This window comes from Tasmannia lanceolata, unplaced genomic scaffold (genome assembly GCF_043159265.1).
Source record: "Tasmannia lanceolata isolate RefF3 unplaced genomic scaffold, GAP_Taslan_0.1 ptg000002l, whole genome shotgun sequence".
In the NCBI taxonomy this organism is placed as follows: domain Eukaryota; kingdom Viridiplantae; phylum Streptophyta; class Magnoliopsida; order Canellales; family Winteraceae; genus Tasmannia; species Tasmannia lanceolata.
The window spans coordinates 51,149,749-51,167,889 of record NW_027518679.1 but is presented as its reverse complement, the minus strand read 5'-3'; the positions used below and the strand labels follow the sequence as shown (position 1 = coordinate 51,167,889).

General features: G+C 37.1%; 1 protein-coding gene across 2 annotated transcripts in view; it reads left to right on the top strand.

Moving 5' to 3' along the window:
- Positions 1-3,822: 3,822 nt before the first annotated feature.
- The window catches only part of LOC143877527 (Zincin-like metalloproteases family protein), a 34,326-nt gene continuing 20,007 nt past the window's right edge, over positions 3,823-18,141 (top strand). Inside the window, exons 1-12 of one of the 2 annotated variants that reach the window (XM_077379633.1) lie at positions 3,823-4,051; positions 4,130-4,211; positions 4,317-4,369; positions 4,480-4,534; positions 5,946-6,084; positions 6,169-6,223; positions 8,349-8,571; positions 10,030-10,125; positions 14,652-14,771; positions 14,894-15,019; positions 15,220-15,375; positions 16,830-16,946. In XM_077379633.1, coding sequence (XP_077235748.1) covers positions 3,861-4,051; positions 4,130-4,211; positions 4,317-4,369; positions 4,480-4,534; positions 5,946-6,084; positions 6,169-6,223; positions 8,349-8,571; positions 10,030-10,125; positions 14,652-14,771; positions 14,894-15,019; positions 15,220-15,375; positions 16,830-16,946 — 1,413 coding nt within the window. In that variant the 5' untranslated portion in view covers positions 3,823-3,860. The remainder of the gene's footprint in view (positions 4,052-4,129; positions 4,212-4,316; positions 4,370-4,479; positions 4,535-5,945; positions 6,085-6,168; positions 6,224-8,348; positions 8,572-10,029; positions 10,126-14,651; positions 14,772-14,893; positions 15,020-15,219; positions 15,376-16,829; positions 16,947-18,141) is intronic. The other variant, XM_077379641.1, reaches the window with a different exon arrangement.

Below are 18,141 nucleotides of genomic sequence, written 5' to 3'. Positions count from 1 at the left end.
ATGGCATATTAATATGTAAGATTACATTTAGGGCGATGATATTTTCACCCCCTTGCAGTACACATTTGCCTCTTTATAACGTGATTTGACGTTAAAAAGTGTTAAAGTTGCCCACTGTTCACGTTATAACGGGTGGAATGCGTACTGCAGAGGGGTGAAAATATCATCGATCTCCCTACATTTATTGTGACGATCAATTTTGAAGAGAGATGAAATATATGGGTATCCCTTTGTTTTGATGTTAGCACTTCTTTATTTCTCTTTGGTCATTCCCTATTACAATTCTCAATAAGCTATCAATGACTAATCAGAGAATTTAAAATGTAGTGAGGAACGATGATATCAAAAGAAGAGGCTGTTTCACCTTCATCACGACTAAGTGCATTGTTGAGAAATCAGCATTTCACTATTTTGTACCGGGCTAAGATCAATTATCTCACTTAAAGGCGTGTTTTTAATCTCAACACTTCACTAAAAAGTGAAAGGCTGATTGCTTGGGACCACTTAGTCGCGATGGAGTGAAATAGTCTCTCAAGACGGGGATATAATTAGGGCGATAATTTTTTCACCTCCTCATGTAGCGCCCCCCCTTTTAGCGTGATTTGATGTAAAAAAGCATTAAAGTCTGCCCACAATTCACATTAAAGTGGGGGCGCATAATCCTACCAGGGGGCAAAAAAATCATCTCTCTATAAATATCATCTCCCTTTTAGTAGACATACATATGCATGGTACTTTTATACTTGTATACTTTTAATCTATAGAACTTTCATACTTGTATACTTTTGAATACTTGTATATATGAACAAACATTGGTTGTGAAGTGCGTAACCAAAAGTAGAAAAGATAATGTATAATAGCAAATAACAACAAAGTAAAGGAAATACTAGTGTAGAACCAAAAAGTAACAAGGATAATACAAAAGAATAAAGAACAAGAAAGTAAAGCAACAAAGACAAAAACTTACTCGTTGAACCTTCATTGCTAATTTGGCAACACTCTAAGAATGAAGATAAAGAAATACAATGACGTTTAGGGAGACCCTTGACACTCCTTTCTTTACAGGCCTCCTTTCTCCCTAATCTGCCGTCTTTGTATAAGTTTTCTCTCTCTAACTTTCATGCAAACTACACCAGAACATTAGACTATTAGAAGGAACATTTAGTGCGTGTCTGGGGTACCGTTTAAAACACCGTTTGGCGTTTGAAACACCGTTTTGGGGCCAAACGGCCGTTTGGGAGTGTTTGGGTGCGCAGCCACCGTTTGAAACGCCGTTTGAAATGCCGTTTTGAACCCTCAAAACGGCGTTTTGCAAACGGAGGGGGGGAGGTCCGTTTGCAAAACGCCGTTTTGAACGGAGTTTTTGGGTGTTGGGTTTTTACATGTTTACCCTCACCAAACCCATTTTTACACCTTTGTTTTTTTGGAAGAGCTTACATTACACCATACAAAATCTCTGATTATGGTTAATTTGGAAGGATATTATCATAAATTGTAAGTCTCTCTACAAAATTTGAATTGGGTTTGTTCCGATTATCTTTTTTTCAAGCCTAAAAAAAGTAAGAAATTTTAGAAATATTTTTCCTTCCCTAACTTTTCCACAAAATTCTTGCCATGCAAACATGACCATGGTTCTTTAATTGGATTTTACCACCCAATGAGTTGCAAATTCCAATCAAAGAAGTTTAAAATAGAGAGAAAGTGTGTGCTTATAAAAAAAACAAGAGGGTATTAAGAAAGAAGAATAAGAGAAAACTTGTCTGTTTTTTCTTGAATTGAAAATGATTTCCCACCTCCTCTTTAGCATATCCTATACCTTTTGTTTTGTATTTTTTTGGCAATGATGTTTAATTTTAGTAGTGTTTGAATGAGATCCTAATGACCTTTTAATATTGGGCCTAATGAGAGAGTAGTTGAGTTACATTGAGGCCAACCAAACAATGCCCCTTTTGGTCATTTTACCACTAAAACTCTGTTTTGTGGCATTTGCAGCCAAACACACAATACATCCGTTTGCCGTTTAATATGCCGTTTTGATCTGGCCAACCAAACATGAAAACACCGTTTGGCAAAACACCGTTTTGAACCAAAACACCGTTTTGCAAAACGGCGTTTTAAACGCTATTTCAAACGGTACGCCAAACAAACAGGCATGCACTAAGTCCCCAAAAGTGTAGGAGAATCCTACTCTTGCTCACTCACTTCCTTTGTATGTGTCCCAAGTTAGAAACCATGTCCCGACCAAAACTCACTCTTTTGTTTACTTTTCTTTTACGTTGTTATCCGGAGAAAAAACATGAGATATGGGATTCTTGGTGCTCAATTTCCCCATAGTTACATGTGAGCTCCATCACCACATATGTGTCCACTTTATTTTATTTTTATGAACAGACAAACACAAAGGGTGAAAATTGGGAAAAAGAATAAAAAATATCATTCACTACACTATGAATGTCGAATTAGATACACAATGTCCCGGGGGGAGGGGGGTGTCATAGGTGCCCTTTGCCCTATTCAATTTCACAATTTATCTTGAAGAAGGGCAATGCATTTATCACAAACACTATGCCATTTCCAAAAAAAAGAAGATGCAATTCCTACTCTTTAGCGCAAAATATTGTTTTTCACCAAACCGCTCTAGCGCCCTCATTTCTCTCCTGTCCCCTCTTCTCATCGATTTTCCTTCCCAGCTAGAGTTCCAGCTGTGGTCTCTCTCACATCAATATCACAAGGGCATAAAATTCATCATACAATTAAATCATAATCTATTGGGGTTCCACGTAAAAGCAAATAGTCCCACATGGAATGGGCACCCTCGCTCTAATAACTAGCTTTTAGGGGTGAGTTCTACTTACTTAAATTCCCACCATGGGTTAAGAAATTTGGGAAATGTGTTAAAATCCCCCTCTCTCTCGGGTAAATCTATGTAAATCCCTAACTTTTCTCATCTCATCTCTCTCTCTCTCTCTATCTCCTATCAATCCTTAATGTAAATAAAGTTCACACGATGCTCAGATCAATGAAACAGTTTAACAACGACAAAATGGTCCGGCGATCATGAGGTTGACTTATTTGGAGGAACCCAAATATTCAATTGGTCGTACACTCCTAGCCTTTTGAACAGTGAACTTTCCCTTTTCAAAAAATGCTTCTCATATTCAATTTTGGGCCACCAATCAAATGGCCCACATGAGTGGGACATTTAGGAGCCTTTTGGATACACGGATTTTAGAATCCAGGATTTCTTCAAAATTGTAGCTAAGAGACGAGAAGAAGAAGCGGACCAGCTGTCGTTTTTGACTCATTTTAACTTCTCGCCCTTTTTTCCGTTAACATGAGAGTAGCAGATCCTCTCATATTTCCAGGTTTTAGAAATCTTAGAATGCATGAGAGATTTTTAAAACCTGAATTTCTCACTTAAAATCCAAGAAACGCTGTAGGACAACATACAACAGCTTGATCATGAACCCTCATTTACATTGTTTTCAAACTAAAAACCTGGACTCTAAAACCCGCGTATCCAAACGGCCCCTTAGTATGTGACCCATTCATAGTGGAACCTGAACTCGATAAAGACAAGATGAGTTACTGCAATTATCAAAACATGGCTGTGCTGATGTATTTCCCTTAATTTATGTAGCATTAATTACTACCTACAGTCCCAGTGTCACATGTAGTCCCACTGTTAGAAATCAAAGGTAAAAAAGAAAATGAAACGGCCCCACTAGGTAGAAATCAAATGACCCGGTCTGGTCCGGTCCGGGCCGGGCCTGGGCTTGCAGTTGCCCGACTCGAGAACCCTAACATAAACTACCTTATTTTCATCTCTCTTCTCCTCGCTCAGTCCAGTAATACCAGCCATGTTTGCCCTACTTCGTAGAAGCTCATCGATTTTCTCTTCAAAACCCTTATCCTCTCGCAATTTCACCACACCTAGGGTTTCTGGTTCTTCTCCTGTAACAGCAGAAAGTTCAGAACACGGCCTTTATGGCTTCGAAGTCTTAAAAACGGCAAAAGGCTTCAGACGTTTTGTCGATGAAGCAATCGAGAGGTAAATGCAAAAATACTCTTTACAAAAAAACCCTAATTTTCTTTCTCGATCGATTTCTAATTCTTCGTGATTTTTCAGATCAGGTGAACTCATTTCTTACATTTCTCAGCTCCCTCCTTCAGTAGAAATTATCCGTGCCATGGATGAGATTTCAGACACAGTACGTTTCAGCTAGGGTTTAGTTTTTTTTTTTTTTTTTTTTTTTTTTTAAATTTTTTCTTGGAATACTGAGGATAATCAGGGGATTTTAATTTTAATTTGTTAGGTTTGCTCTGTTGTTGATTCTGCTGAGCTCTGCAGAAATACTCATCCTGATATGTAATGATCTCTGATGTCCTCTTTAATATAATTTTTATATTTTATGTGATGTTTACAATGTGATGATTTTTATTGTTTGATTAAATCTATTTTCTGGTTCTATCATTCAGGGAATTTGTAGAGGAGGCTAACAAGGCATCCATGAGGATATATGAATATCTACACGTAAGGTGACCCGCCTTTTTGTTGTAATCACTGATTTCTAATCTCAACAAGCAACGAATTTATCTTTGATTGATATTTATGTTTACATGTAATTGCATAGCTGTAAATTTACACATACTTTATGGAATGTTATATCTAGAATTGAGTAATCTTGTGCCCTTCACCTTTTGTTAAACTCTAGAACCGATGATAATGATTCTGAACTAGAGATGTTTTGGTACCACCATGTGCTTCTTGTGAAATATCTTTACATGTTTTTATGTACTTGAATTGGTGTAAATCTACACATACTCAGGCCCTATTTGGATTGCAGGAATGTTACGGAAATGTTTGGAAAGGAAAATATTTTTTAAATTCCTTACCTTTTTTTTCAGTTAAGAAAAAAGATAACTTGAACCAACCTTAATCAATTTTTACTTTGAGGGGCCTTCATTTTATGATAATATCCCTTTCAATTAACTATAATCGTATAATTTCCCTCTAAATTGTGGAACAGACAATTTTTCCTTGGAAAAAAAATTGTATTAGAAATGTTTTTCTTGTAATTCAAACAAGGTCTTAGTGAAATATGATATCTGGAAACGAGTTATCTTGCCCTTTTACCTTTAATTAAACTCTAGAAACAATGATGATGATTCTGAACTAGAAAAGTTGTGGTACTGTCATGTGCGGAACTCTCTTTACTTATCAGGAGACAATATTGTAGTATTCATAATATTACATTGTCAATTTCTTGATCGATGGTTTCCTACATGCATCAATTGAATGTTTCAAGTGATTCGGTGTTTTTTTTTTTTTTTTGGGTTGGTGGCACACATGCATGTTATGTGATTCCAGAAAATTGCTCATGATGTCATTTCCTTTACCGGAGTAAAATTCAAATGATGCCGAAATGGGCCAGGTTCTAGTAGCGGACTTGTAGTTGATGAAATCTGAATGGCTTACGATAGTGACAATGAATAATATTGACTTGTATGCCAGTGGACTGAATGATTCCGTGCTTGTTATGAGACAAATCTTGTAGCCATTTAATGGTGTACCCTCTTTGTTCTGTCTTGGTTATTGATTTAGTTTTCACAGGGAACTAGCTATCTGTTGTTTGATGTGAAAGGCATGCTTTCTTGGTAATGGCAAGACTTTTTAGCCTTAGCTGGAGTGGAGTGCATGTCTTTTATGGAGAATCAATCGAGTTCTCTGCTTTTTGTACTTAAATAAATCAACCAATGCATCTCTGTAACTTCTCCAACTACTCAAACTAATGTGTCTTTGAACTTCTTGAAGAAACTAATGCTACCTTTGGTGTGGATTAGTTATTGGAATTGTTTTCCTTAAGTTTGTGTAGGGCATATTCTTGCAATGCATGTGTTATTTCCAATAACTGTCTTGGTTTTTCTGCTGGAATTGCTTACAGTTTCTGAATACCAATCATACTCTGTACAATGCGGTGAAAAAAACTGAGGAAGAAGGACTTCCAGGAACAGAAGAAGCTCAAAGGGCGGCACATACCCTGCGCATAGAGTTTGAGAAGGGAGGCATCCATCTTTGTGCAGGTCTATATCGCATTAACAGTTTAACTTTTATTTCTGATATGACACATATTTTCTGTATTGATTCCCGAACTCCTTTTTTCACAGAGAAATTGGATCGAGTTAATCAGCTGAACATTGAGATTGCTCAACTGGGTAGAGAGTACGTGCATTTCACTTGGAAACCAACTAACGAACATTCAATACTAATCACATCAGTTTTCTAATGGCTCTTAATGACATTATTTTGTGGTTATAGTTACATATGAATGCTTTGTGTCATCGTTTGCTGCATCCATATATAGCTCTGAGCATGTTGATGCGTTAATAAATATATTCACAATTCCTTGTTTCCAAGGAATTGCATTATCTTATTCTGTTTTATTAAACCAATTAAAAAGGTGTATTCATTTGATCTGGGGTTTGGTTGGTGGCTTTATTCAGTCTTTAACTTTTGTTAATTTGTGTTGTCCTAACTTTTCCTTGAAATTAACTCGAATATTCCCTGAATTATGATATGTGATGTAAGTACCTTGATATCGCAATGGCACCTTGCACTTTTTAAAGGAAATTATAGAGATCTCCTGATCTAATGGATGAAATATCCATGGTGTAGCAATAATATAACTTTTAAATAAATGGTGTTTTCTTCATTTCCTGATGTTGCCTGTGCTTATATCCTCACTCCTTTTTACACTATGATTTACATTCTCAATTGTCTCAAGAGTGTGACTATGAATATAAAAAACTGGTTCCGTACTGGGGAGTTGGGGAATGCAGGAATGAGGTGCGGGCAATTGATGAGATAGTCCACAACCACTTTTCTCATTAGAGTTCCTCTATTCGCCTACCTCTTTCGATCAATTGGGAATCTGCTGAGGTATTTTCCACCTATCGGGGATAAAGGAATGTATCGAATCGGAAGATGGTCGAACAAGACTTTGTTGGGTATCTTTTTCAAGAAGGGTCGGTTTGGGTCAAATCATGATAAAGAAGGTTCGGTTTCAAGGGCAACATACCCTATCTCTAATGTCCCTTCGCTGCCATGGTACCTATTTTCTAGTGAGTGAGATCCTGATGATAGAGCGGCTATTCTATCGCAATAATAATATTTCTGGTTACACCTAACATTGAACACCATAGGCATAGTTGTCAACCCGTGACTTGACTTGTGACTCGATTTTTTAATTTTATGACTCGTGACTCGACTCGTGACTTGTAAGAGTTTTTGATAAGAACAAAAATTGAGTTTTTGAAAAAATATAATTATATATCAAAAGATGAAGCATGTAAAATATAACCCAATTGCACATTGATAAAGCACTAAACCAAAAAGATAAATAACTATATGCTTGTAACTTGCATGCACAAAAATAATTAAGTTATAAGTTCCAAGTTTTCAACTATCAAAATCAGAAAGCCCATGCCCAACGACTCGATTTCACTTGTAAGAGTCTTATTTTTTTCGAGTTGACTCGCAACGACTCGTTCGAGTCACCAGGCGACTCGTAAGAGTCTTCAACAGAGGCGAGTCACCCATGCGGCTTGCCTCGAAAGCCCAGCGACTCGACTCGACTCGGGAGTTGACTCTTATGACTCGTAAGAGTTTGATAACTATGACCATAGCATTTTGGCTCCAGCTAGCTTTAACGAAAACACCGGTGCCATAGTCTAAGTGAAAGAAACGCCTGCATGGGACAATAGGATATATCGATCTCACGGCTTATGCATACTTCCTCTGATATATTGATTTTGGTAGGCATGGGCAGCAGCTAGCATTATTTATTAGCATAGCAACAATCTCTATTCCTACGCCAACACTTGGTTAGCGAAGCATCTATCAATCTAAGAGGAAGGAAGGCACGCTAGCGTGGGTTGCTTCGCCCTTAGCTAGAAAGATATGTGGCCATGAAAGAGGGATTCAGTGGAATAAAATTGACCGGGTGGTGGAGTCATGGAAACACTTGTTTATTCCTTTGGAGCTTTGCTCCATGGAACAAATTATGCTACCGTTGAAAGATGGAAGAATTGAAATCTTAGATCAAAACACTATGTATGGATGTTATAAGCTGCCTAAACAAGAATTCTTGAATGGCAAACAACTGGAGCGTATTACTCACTACATCAAACAATTTCCATAATTGGAAGATGTATATATCTATCACCCATATTCCTCACTCCTACTTTTTACATTTGATTTGCGTTCTCAATTGTCTCAAGAGTGTGACTAAAGAATATACCAAACTGGTTTTATGTTCTGAGCTTATTTCTTATCTTGCTTCTCTCAGGTTCAGCGAAAATATTATTAGTAATCCTGGTTTTGTGGACATATTTCCGGCCTCACTTATCCCAAAACACATGCAACATCTTCTTGAGCCCATTTATCGTACCGTGTCTGGTACAAGGAAGGTACCATTAGTGTCAAGTGATGCAGCAAAAGGAAAGGGATTTCGAATAACAACAGACCCGGGTACTCTGTCCTCTATATTGAAATGGGTGTCAGATGATGAGGTAGCTCCCATATTGTGTCTTACTGTATCAGATTTGTTCTCATTTGATACCTTTTTTTTCTCAATGCCATTTCTTTGGCTATAGTGTATAGCCTAAGTGATTGGAGAGTCGCTGTTATAGTGGATAACATCATTGAGTTATAGTTAGCAAAACATGTTTCCGAAAAAAAAAGGACGGGAAAATTCGAGTTTAATATGGTATTGGTTAAAAAAACTTTGTAAAAAAAAAAAACAGAAGCACAAAAAAATGCGTTTTAAATTTTGTCATTTACAAAATATAGTGGTGGTAAAGTTGGAAAGTTGGCCAAAAAAATGCATTTAAAATGTTTAAAACGCGTTTTAAATGTGCTTAAAATGTTTTCCTCAAAAATAAAAAATAAAATCTGTCCTTTTACTGTAATAAGTTTTTAACAGAATATTAAACGGCAAACCAATAAAGCGTGTATTTTTTTTATTTTTTAAATGCTGTTTAAAACGGCGTTTTGCTAACTATGGGTGGATCATGTTATCAGAAAAGATATGTGCCTTTTGTAATTTGTTTTTCTTTCTTATTTAGCAAAGTTTTCTCATTATCCTTGATTTAAGTAGAGATCAATATATCTCATGCATATTTGACAGAAGCCATTATCAAGGATTTAAATTTTGGTTTAGATTTCGGTTGGAAATTCGATGGAATCTTGTAAAATCACCGAAACATATGCAAACAATAGAATTTAAAAATGAAACTTCAAGAAATGCTAGAATAAGCACAAATACACACTTAAGCAACACAACCATCGATAATGGTTTATAAACATCAAACACCTAGTGACATGCACTGTTGCGCATATCTGATAATTTAGTACATACCAAATTTTACATGTATTTCATTTAAATATTTAAGCATAATGTATGCACCGCATTTCACATGCAATTTATATAATTATAAGGGATTTCATAGGGACTTTCACATAAAGGCGTTTTGCGGCTGCCTGTTGCATGAGAGAGCAGCCACCTCAGTGAATTAAATCAATAAGACAAAATCTGCTGAAAATCCTGTGTGGCTGCGCTCTCATGCAACATGCAGCCGTGAAATGCCTTTCTGTGAAACTCCGTAGCAAATCCCTAATTATAATTATATAATACATGCTGATATAGTATACCATTATTACACTTACGATTTTGGTTTATGCATTTCGGTTGTTTCAGTTTTGGTTTCGGTGGTGATGAAAACTGAAACATTTTGGGCGTTTCGTGTTGGTTTCGGTGGAAATTTAAACCATGGCCATGATTTGGCTTATTTTATAGTTAGAGTGAGAGTTTCTAGGTTGCCTTTGGCTATTGGGCATGCTATGCGACAATTGTAATAGCTTTATGCTTCTTTAATAAAATTTTCATCATCTATAAAGTAGACATCATTGACTTTTGCACTTTTTTATTTTTCTATTGAGTCAAGCTCATTGGACAAATCTCTTTTCAGGTTCGAAGAAAATCATACATCTCAGGAAATTCTGTTCCACTTGCCAACCTTGGTGTTCTTGATAAGCTTATTGCAGCCCGTCACGAACTTGCACAGGTTAACTTTCATTCCATTGTGCTCTTCAAGATCATAATATAACTTGAGTGTACTTTGTGAGATGGTTTATTCAATGATGATTAATATTTGGCATGGGAATCACTTCTAAGACGCTTTAGGCTTTGTAATGGAAGGAGTGAAAAAGAAATCGGCCCTATCTTTGGACCGGAATATTACTCTTGTTAACTTTCCAGTTCCTTGTTCAAAATCCAAGTGGTGTTGCAGAGTAGAGAAACTTAAAAGGGATTTTATTTGGAAACTAAGTGATGAAAGATGGGAATCTTAGTCCCCTGACTTGGCTACGGTTGAGCCCTTACCTTTATCTTGTGCTTTAGCTCATCCTCTCTTCCAATTAAATACCTCGACCTCCTTCTCAAAGATGGGAAATTCCCAGTTCTTGTGGTAAAAAAGAATTTTGTCACATCTTGAAACTTAGAAATGAAAATTATTATCTTTCCCAAGTCTGATCACTCTTCTTAAGCCATCTCGACGTAATATCCCTATATGCTCGTCTTTATATCATATTTCTATAGTTGTGGTAAGAATCAATAAGATATTACAATTACCTTTGGAATGATGGTGCTACCTCTAGAAGAGTTCATGTGAATGATGCGATTAATGGGAGCAAGTTTGCCAACCTATGACGTTTGGTGGTCTTCGTATTACAAGAATTGGAATTCAAAACGCGGCTTTACTTGCTAAGTGGTGGAGAATTTTCAATAATAACGGGGAGTAATGGTTCTCCGTGATTCACTCTAAATTATAAAAATGCCAATGCATTTCTTCATCTTGGAGAGTGGGTGACAGATGGCTCCTGAACTTTTTTTTTGTTGGATAAATGGTGTGGAGATGCTCTGGCCGAGTCCTTCCTTATCCTCTTTACTTATGCAGATTGTTGTGCTACCCTCGTAGAGTACATTGATATAAAGGTTGCTATGTGAAGGTATGTCCCTAAGAGTTTCTAGTGAATTCCTCCTATCTGCAAAAATATCTAACCACCATTTTTTACATATCGAGTTTCTAGATGAGATTGTTTGGTCCCCTGAGCATACTAGGGTTTTTGTCAATTTTTTACTCGTTGGTTGCCAACCCTCCCTCCCTTTCTTTCGGGACAAAGGTTCCCTAACATTTGGAAATCCCACCTTTAGCTAAGAGCGACAACCTTCCATGGCAGAATTCTATCTGGGGATCAGCTGATTACAAGACACGTTTGTGTTTCTCGAGATTGCGTCTTTTGTGGTTTCCCTTTGGAAACCCCGTCTCATCTATTTATGCAGTGCCCTGAGACTCACTACATTTGAAGTTATTTCTTTGGCCTTTTCAGTATTTTTCTTGATGCATCTGTGCTCGCATTGGTTAATGATCTATGGTCTTGGTGGCATCAACCATTAGGAAATAGGATCCTCGACTGCTTATGGAGTATTCTCTTCCCTTCATATGTGCTCGCATTGGTTAATGATATTGGGTCTTGGTGGCGTCAACTATTAGGAAATAGGATACTCGAGTGCTTATGGAGTATTCTCTCTCCTTCGTCTATTTGGAAGGATAGAAACTATGGTATTTTTTAAAACTAGTTTAACCCAACTGGTGAGATTCTTGACTAGGTCAATTGTTTGGGAAAGCCGCCCCCCCGGGCGGGGGTTTCTCTAACCTTAACTCTAGATATTTTGTCCTAAGTGGGACCGCGTAATATAGTGATGCAGCTGCAGCAGATGTTTGCTTTGTGTGGAGCGGTGTTAAGCTGGTCTCTCAAATCGAGGTTGCCAAATTGCTGGTGGAAGGCGAGTCCCTAAACACGATTTGTTGGCTCAGAAAGGGGGACTCTTCTTCTTGGAGATCTATACACTATTTTAGGGAGATTTCGGACATTTTATGGGTCATTGAGTGTTCTTTTTCTCACATTCATGAGGAAAGAAATGTCTCTGCTGATATATTGGCCAACTTGATTATATGACATGAGATGCCTTGATAGTAATTTTGTTTTGAATGGTAGAGCTAACATGTTAACCTAGATTGTAATTTTTGTTTTTCTTTTTTCTTTGTAAAGTGAGTATGTTAGTTTCGGCTAGCTAGACCATCTTCCTCTTTTATTAATAAAATATCATTTGTTCGAAAAAAGAAAGCAAGGAAATTTAGCATCGCAATGATTGAAGGAGGTTTGCAAGCCTAAGAAGTTGGGGTATTTGAGGTTCTTGGAAATATCAAAATGAGGAAGCTGTCTCTCTTGAGCATAGTCACAATTTTTTTTTTGAATGGAAATAGTCACAAATATTTGTCTTTGGAGTTTCTCGGGGAGGATGTATATCGGGAAATTTTATAATTTTTTTTATGTTTGGATTTATATCGGGAAAATATTGGAAAAATAAAAATAGAAAATCTAGGAATAAAGTTAGGAATTAGGACAACAAATAATATCTTGAATTATTCACAATATTTTGTGATATTTTTGTGGTAAAAAGAAAATATAAAGATATCTTGATGATTTTTCAAAATCTTGGAATTTTTTTTGGGATTTAGCAGTTTTATAAATAAATCACAAAATATACCTATATTTTCTAAAATATCCGGGATATTTGCAACTATGCTCTCGAGGAGTGGTTGGGGAGAGTTGTTAAAGGCAATGTTTTAATTTTCGGCCGAAATCCGAAATTTTGGACCGAAATTTCGGATTTCGGTGAGGAACGAAATCGAAACGTTCCGAAACCGAAATTGCCGAAATTTACCAAATTTTGGTCGAAATTTCGATTAAATATTATTTTTTATTTCTTTACAGAATTTCAGCCGGAATTACCTAAATTTCAGCCAAATTCGGCCCAAAAAACTGACATTTTGAACGCCTTTACCAAATTTCAGCTGAAATTTTGGGATTTCGGCTAAAATTTCGGATTCGGTGAGGACCGAAATTACCCCCGAAACTGAAATTTAAAACCTTGGTTAAAGGGAAGCATTTTGGCGCAAAACCATGTGCGCGCGCACACACACACACAGATATATATATTAGGTGGCGTGGGGAGATCTTATGAGAGATGTTGGCTTTGGTGCATGACAGTCTGTGTATGGTTAGATTCAAGTGAACTTGGTAATTAGTCTTAGGGTGGGAAGGGTACTTCTATTGTTAATGTTGGCTGGACAACAAATTTCCTTGTTTTTTATGAATGGCTCAACAAGTTTCCTTGGTAATAGTTGAATTTCTTTTTGGAGTGTACTCCCTTCACACTTTCATTCACCAAATAGGCTTTAACTAGAAAGGAGTTTTGGAGTTTATCTATTGGACTCATGTTCCACAAATCGAAGGAAAATGCTGGGAGCTGGTCAAGTGAAGATAGGATTGTTACAAGTTGATCTTATCCTCCTCTTAACACCTTTATGTTGAACTTTGATGGAACTCTCGGAGCACGGTAGGACCCATCGAAATTGCAGTAATTATAGACATTTTTTTGGGTTTTTCTTTTGTGTGCTGTGGGGAGAGGAGAGGAGAGTTGGCTGGTTTGTGGTGGGGGTGGGGGGGTGGGGAGGGATCCATGTGCCTCTCTGGGTTGAAGGTTGCGCATCAAATGTCACAGCATGGATGTCAAGGAAGATCTCGGCCCCTTGGAGATTAGCTAACACTTCACCTTGTAAATCCTTGATTGTAGATAGCTATCCCAATCACATTCTGCATAGTGGGAATGTTAATTTGGATGGTTTTGCAAGGAAAGTGTTGACTGGGAAGCCTTTAGCATTGGTATATCTTTACCACTTATTTAGAGAGGTTTTTTTATTATTTTTGTTTCTTCTCATTTTATTTTTTCTCTTCTTTCGTGGTCACTTTGGCCCCCCTTTTTTATCGTTGCTATTTTTAACTTTTAATAAAATTTCTCTCATCTCCTGACCAATATCTGTTCCAATTTTGTACAAATGGAGAACAATTGATTCTTTTCTAGGATCCTGGGGGTTATAAACCGCTATTTGTAGTCATATTACCTCAGGGAAAATGGAATCCCTCTATGGGTGGCACTTACTGCTCCTATCCCAAGCCTGTTGTTAGCCCTTATAATTATTAACTAGGCTGCCTAGGTGGCTTACGCCTCAGTGGCACCTGTAGACACGTGCAATAGCTACCATGCCGATGAGTGTTGGGTTTGAACATTTTCACTTGCATTCGATTGAAGGATAGACGGCTATTGACGTTGGATTATTGTTTTCATTAGCAGTCTTTATTTTACATCTTCATTTTGCTGGTTTATGAGCAGTCTATAATAGCGATATAGGTCTAACATCATTGTTCAATTTCTCATGGAGGTGAATTGTTATAGCCGGTACCTCATTTAATCAGCTAGTTGCCTAGTTAAGCAATGTGTAGATAACACTGTAAATTTGTAATGGTCTTTGTGCAGCTTCTATCTCTTGATAAATTTGTTTATTTCTCTGATAATTTTAGATTTCTGGTAATAAGTTCCATTCGGTTGTTTACTTGAATAAAGATATGCACAAGATATTTATTTGATGTTATTAGCCATTGATTGTGTTCCTTAGTATGGATGCAGATAATGGGGTATAAATCTTATGCTGAATTTGCAGTTCACCCAAACATGGCATCATCACCAGAAGTTGTGATGTCTTTTTTGCTTGATATGAATAAGATTGTCCGGCATAAGGCTGATGAGGTATTCTGTTTTAAAGGCAGACTTTTTTGAGGTTAAATTTGGATCTTTTTTTTTTTCACTCTTTTCAGTTGTAGTAGACCTTGCAGCTTTTATACGTTCCAGGTGTCTTCTTTCCATTATAGGAGTTTAAGATGATTAGGGATTTCAAGAGGAAAATGTGTAATGAAAGATGTGGAGATTTAGAGGCATGGGATGAGGCCTACTTCACAGGAATGATGAAGTCTTCTTCCTACAACTTAGACTCCTCCGTAAGTGTATCTAGTGCTAGTTAGTATACTTGACTGTAAATATGCTGTAATCTTCATAAGAACAAGTTATTTGCTTTTGCATTCCTGTAAAAGAATCATTCATTTTCTTTACTTTTTTGTCATCCAGTCAGTTTCAAATGCAAAGTTTGCTTCTATTGCTTCTTTAAGCAGTTTTTTTCCCGAATGATTGCTTTGAGCAGGTTGTAGCATCATATTTTCCCTTACCACAATGCATTGAGGGGTTGAAAGTTCTGGTCGAATCACTGTTCGGTGCAACATTCCATAAAATCCCTCTTGAACCAGGTGAATCTTGGCACCCAGATGTTCTTAAAATGTCGCTTCATCATCCGGAAGAGGTATGGAAAGTTCTTAATTAAGATCTTACACTGTTGATTCAACAACTCAAACTGTCCAGCATTAGATATTGGGGAGGTGGCTTTTATTTGGTTTTGGTTTGTGTTGATAAATCTGAGAAAAATGAGGTGCATTAACGATTGCTAGAATGAGGTGTATTAATTAAGATCTTACATCTTCATGGAGCTGGTTACCCCTCTTTCCCTGAACCTCACATATCGTGACCTCACCTCCTCCTGCTTCTAAGTTTGCAACAGAAAAATCCCTCCTCTCTTGCCTCACCGTACTTTGCTACCTCTACTAATTTAAAATGAAGCCAATATCATTGAATCAAGAAAATGAGAAGCAGCAGCATCAATTATCACATGATTGCAATACCCATTGTTTCTTTCTTTTATTTGATACTAAAACAATGGTGGTGAGCTTGGCTGGCACTTATGGCTGGCATGTGCCCAATATGCATAAGCTTGGGTGCTTTCGCTGGCAGTTGCAAGTATAGCCACCCATTTAGATTTAGGCATTTAGCCTGTACAAATGTGGGTGGTGGTGGAAGAGGCCCTTATCTCACTCACTCACTCTCTCTCTCTCTCTCTCTCACACACACACACACACACACACACACACACACACACACTCTCTCTCTCTCTCTCTCTCTCTCTCTCTCTCTCTCTCTCGGTTGGGCGATGGTGGTGGGGATGCTTCTCTCTAGGATTTGAAAGAAGGGAAGAAAAAGGGGATAACGAGACCAGTGGTTCGTTCTTTCTTTATTTAATAATATAATCTATTTTTCTGCCTTCTCAGCGTGAACATCCCTACTAGGAAAAAAGATGGCTTCTTAATTTTTGGAGAGTATCAATCCCCTAAGTAAATTAAAAGTGTGCCATTAGGCTCATACGTGATTGGCCTTATCCTAATTAAACATAAGAAATTAAATATTTGCATAAGCAATGTAAATGTAAATACTACTTAACTATCCAAACACTTAATAGATGCAAAAGCGATAAAAAGAATATGTAGAGGATACTCATAAATAGAAACTAATTACTCGCCAATTGAATAAAGCAGTCGTAGCCCTACTTTATGGCATATATCATTTGAAATAGTGCTTCCGCATTATCCATTTTCTCCAAGAATGAGAAGGTTGGTGTTAAACATTTCAACATCCTGGAAATCTAAGGTTTATAATCAATAGTTCTACAGAAGCACTGGCCACATGTTGTATCTATTTTCCAGTATATATATGACATATATCTGTGTGCATGTTGATATGGAACCATGTAGATTGTAGGATTTATACTTGGACTGGCTAATTTTATCATATTGTTATGTCTTTCTAGTTATTGTTATTTGATTTGAAGATATGATTCTTTGATTTCTGAACTTTTTTTCTTCTTCTGTCCATTCTTGGTTGAATCTCATCCACACTTGAACTAAAGCGTTGAATTTGTATTCTCAGGGTGATTTGGGTTATTTGTATCTTGATTTATACTCCAGGGTGGGAAAGTATCCAGGTTGTGCTCATTTTGCCATTAAAGGTGGGCGCCGACTATCCGAGACAAAATACCAACTTCCTGTATGTTAGTATCCCTTTTAACTATGAGGTTATGCATAATTGGTGCTTGTGTTCATTGCCGTTTGTCATTCATGGTTACCTTATGCTGTTATTACTATGTTGTATCCTACACAATGTATTTTTGACTTTTAGCATTGGATACCCTTCTCTACCATACATGATGCTCTATTGTCGTTCATTATTTAGTGACCTCAAAAGAAAATTTATTTTAAGTTGTAACAAAAGAAAATTTATTATCATATAGAAAAACAATGCATCACCAAACAGGATAGATGCCCCAATAGAAAAACATCATAACATAAAAAAGTTAAGTACTCCTCAATCTATAGGAATTGTCTCAGAGTAGGGCATATGATACCATTATAGATTCAAGTGAAGCAGAATCGAGAGCACTACTTAACAATTTCTGTCTCTCTCTCTCTTTTTTGAATGGTAATTTCTGTCTCTTGAAGGAGTAATTAATTGGATTGTTGTGGTTGGACGGTTAGATGCTAAGTCTAAACAATGTTGTATTTCCGGGATATGAGACAGGGATGAAAGTATATGCTATGAGATCCTACTGCGAATCATCGAGTAACAGTGATGATGAGCAACAAGTAGTGCCTCATAGCATAGCAATGTCAAAGCCAAAGTGGAATATAAAGCAACCTGTCAAAGTATGGTTTCAATTTTTTTTCCTTTGCTTTAGTGGTGAACCTCATTCTTTTGAGGAGGCTATGAGTGGCGGGGAAAGCCACCAGTGGGTTATGGCTATGTTAGATGAGATTGAGTCACTCCATCGAAATTATACTTGGGATCTTCTAAATCTTAAGGGAAAGAAAGTAATTGGCTGCAAGTGGATATATAGGAAGAAGGAATCATCTTCTGATACCGGAGGAGAATGGTACAAGGTTCGTCTAGTCAGAAAGGGGTATGCCCAGAAAGAGGGCGTTGATTACAAGATATTCTCACCCGTGGTAAAACACACCTCAATTCGGGTATTGTTGAATCTGGTTGCATGGCATAATCTAGAGCTAGACCAGATAGATGTTAAAACAACATTCCTTCATGGCGACTTGAAGGATTAAATCTATATGGATTTGTTTTTGAAAGATGACAATTTTATTGATACTATGAAAGATACATTAGGGACCAATGGTCCCGACTTGCATTACATAGAATCAAATAGTACTTGCCAGGATTATACTCCTAGGCC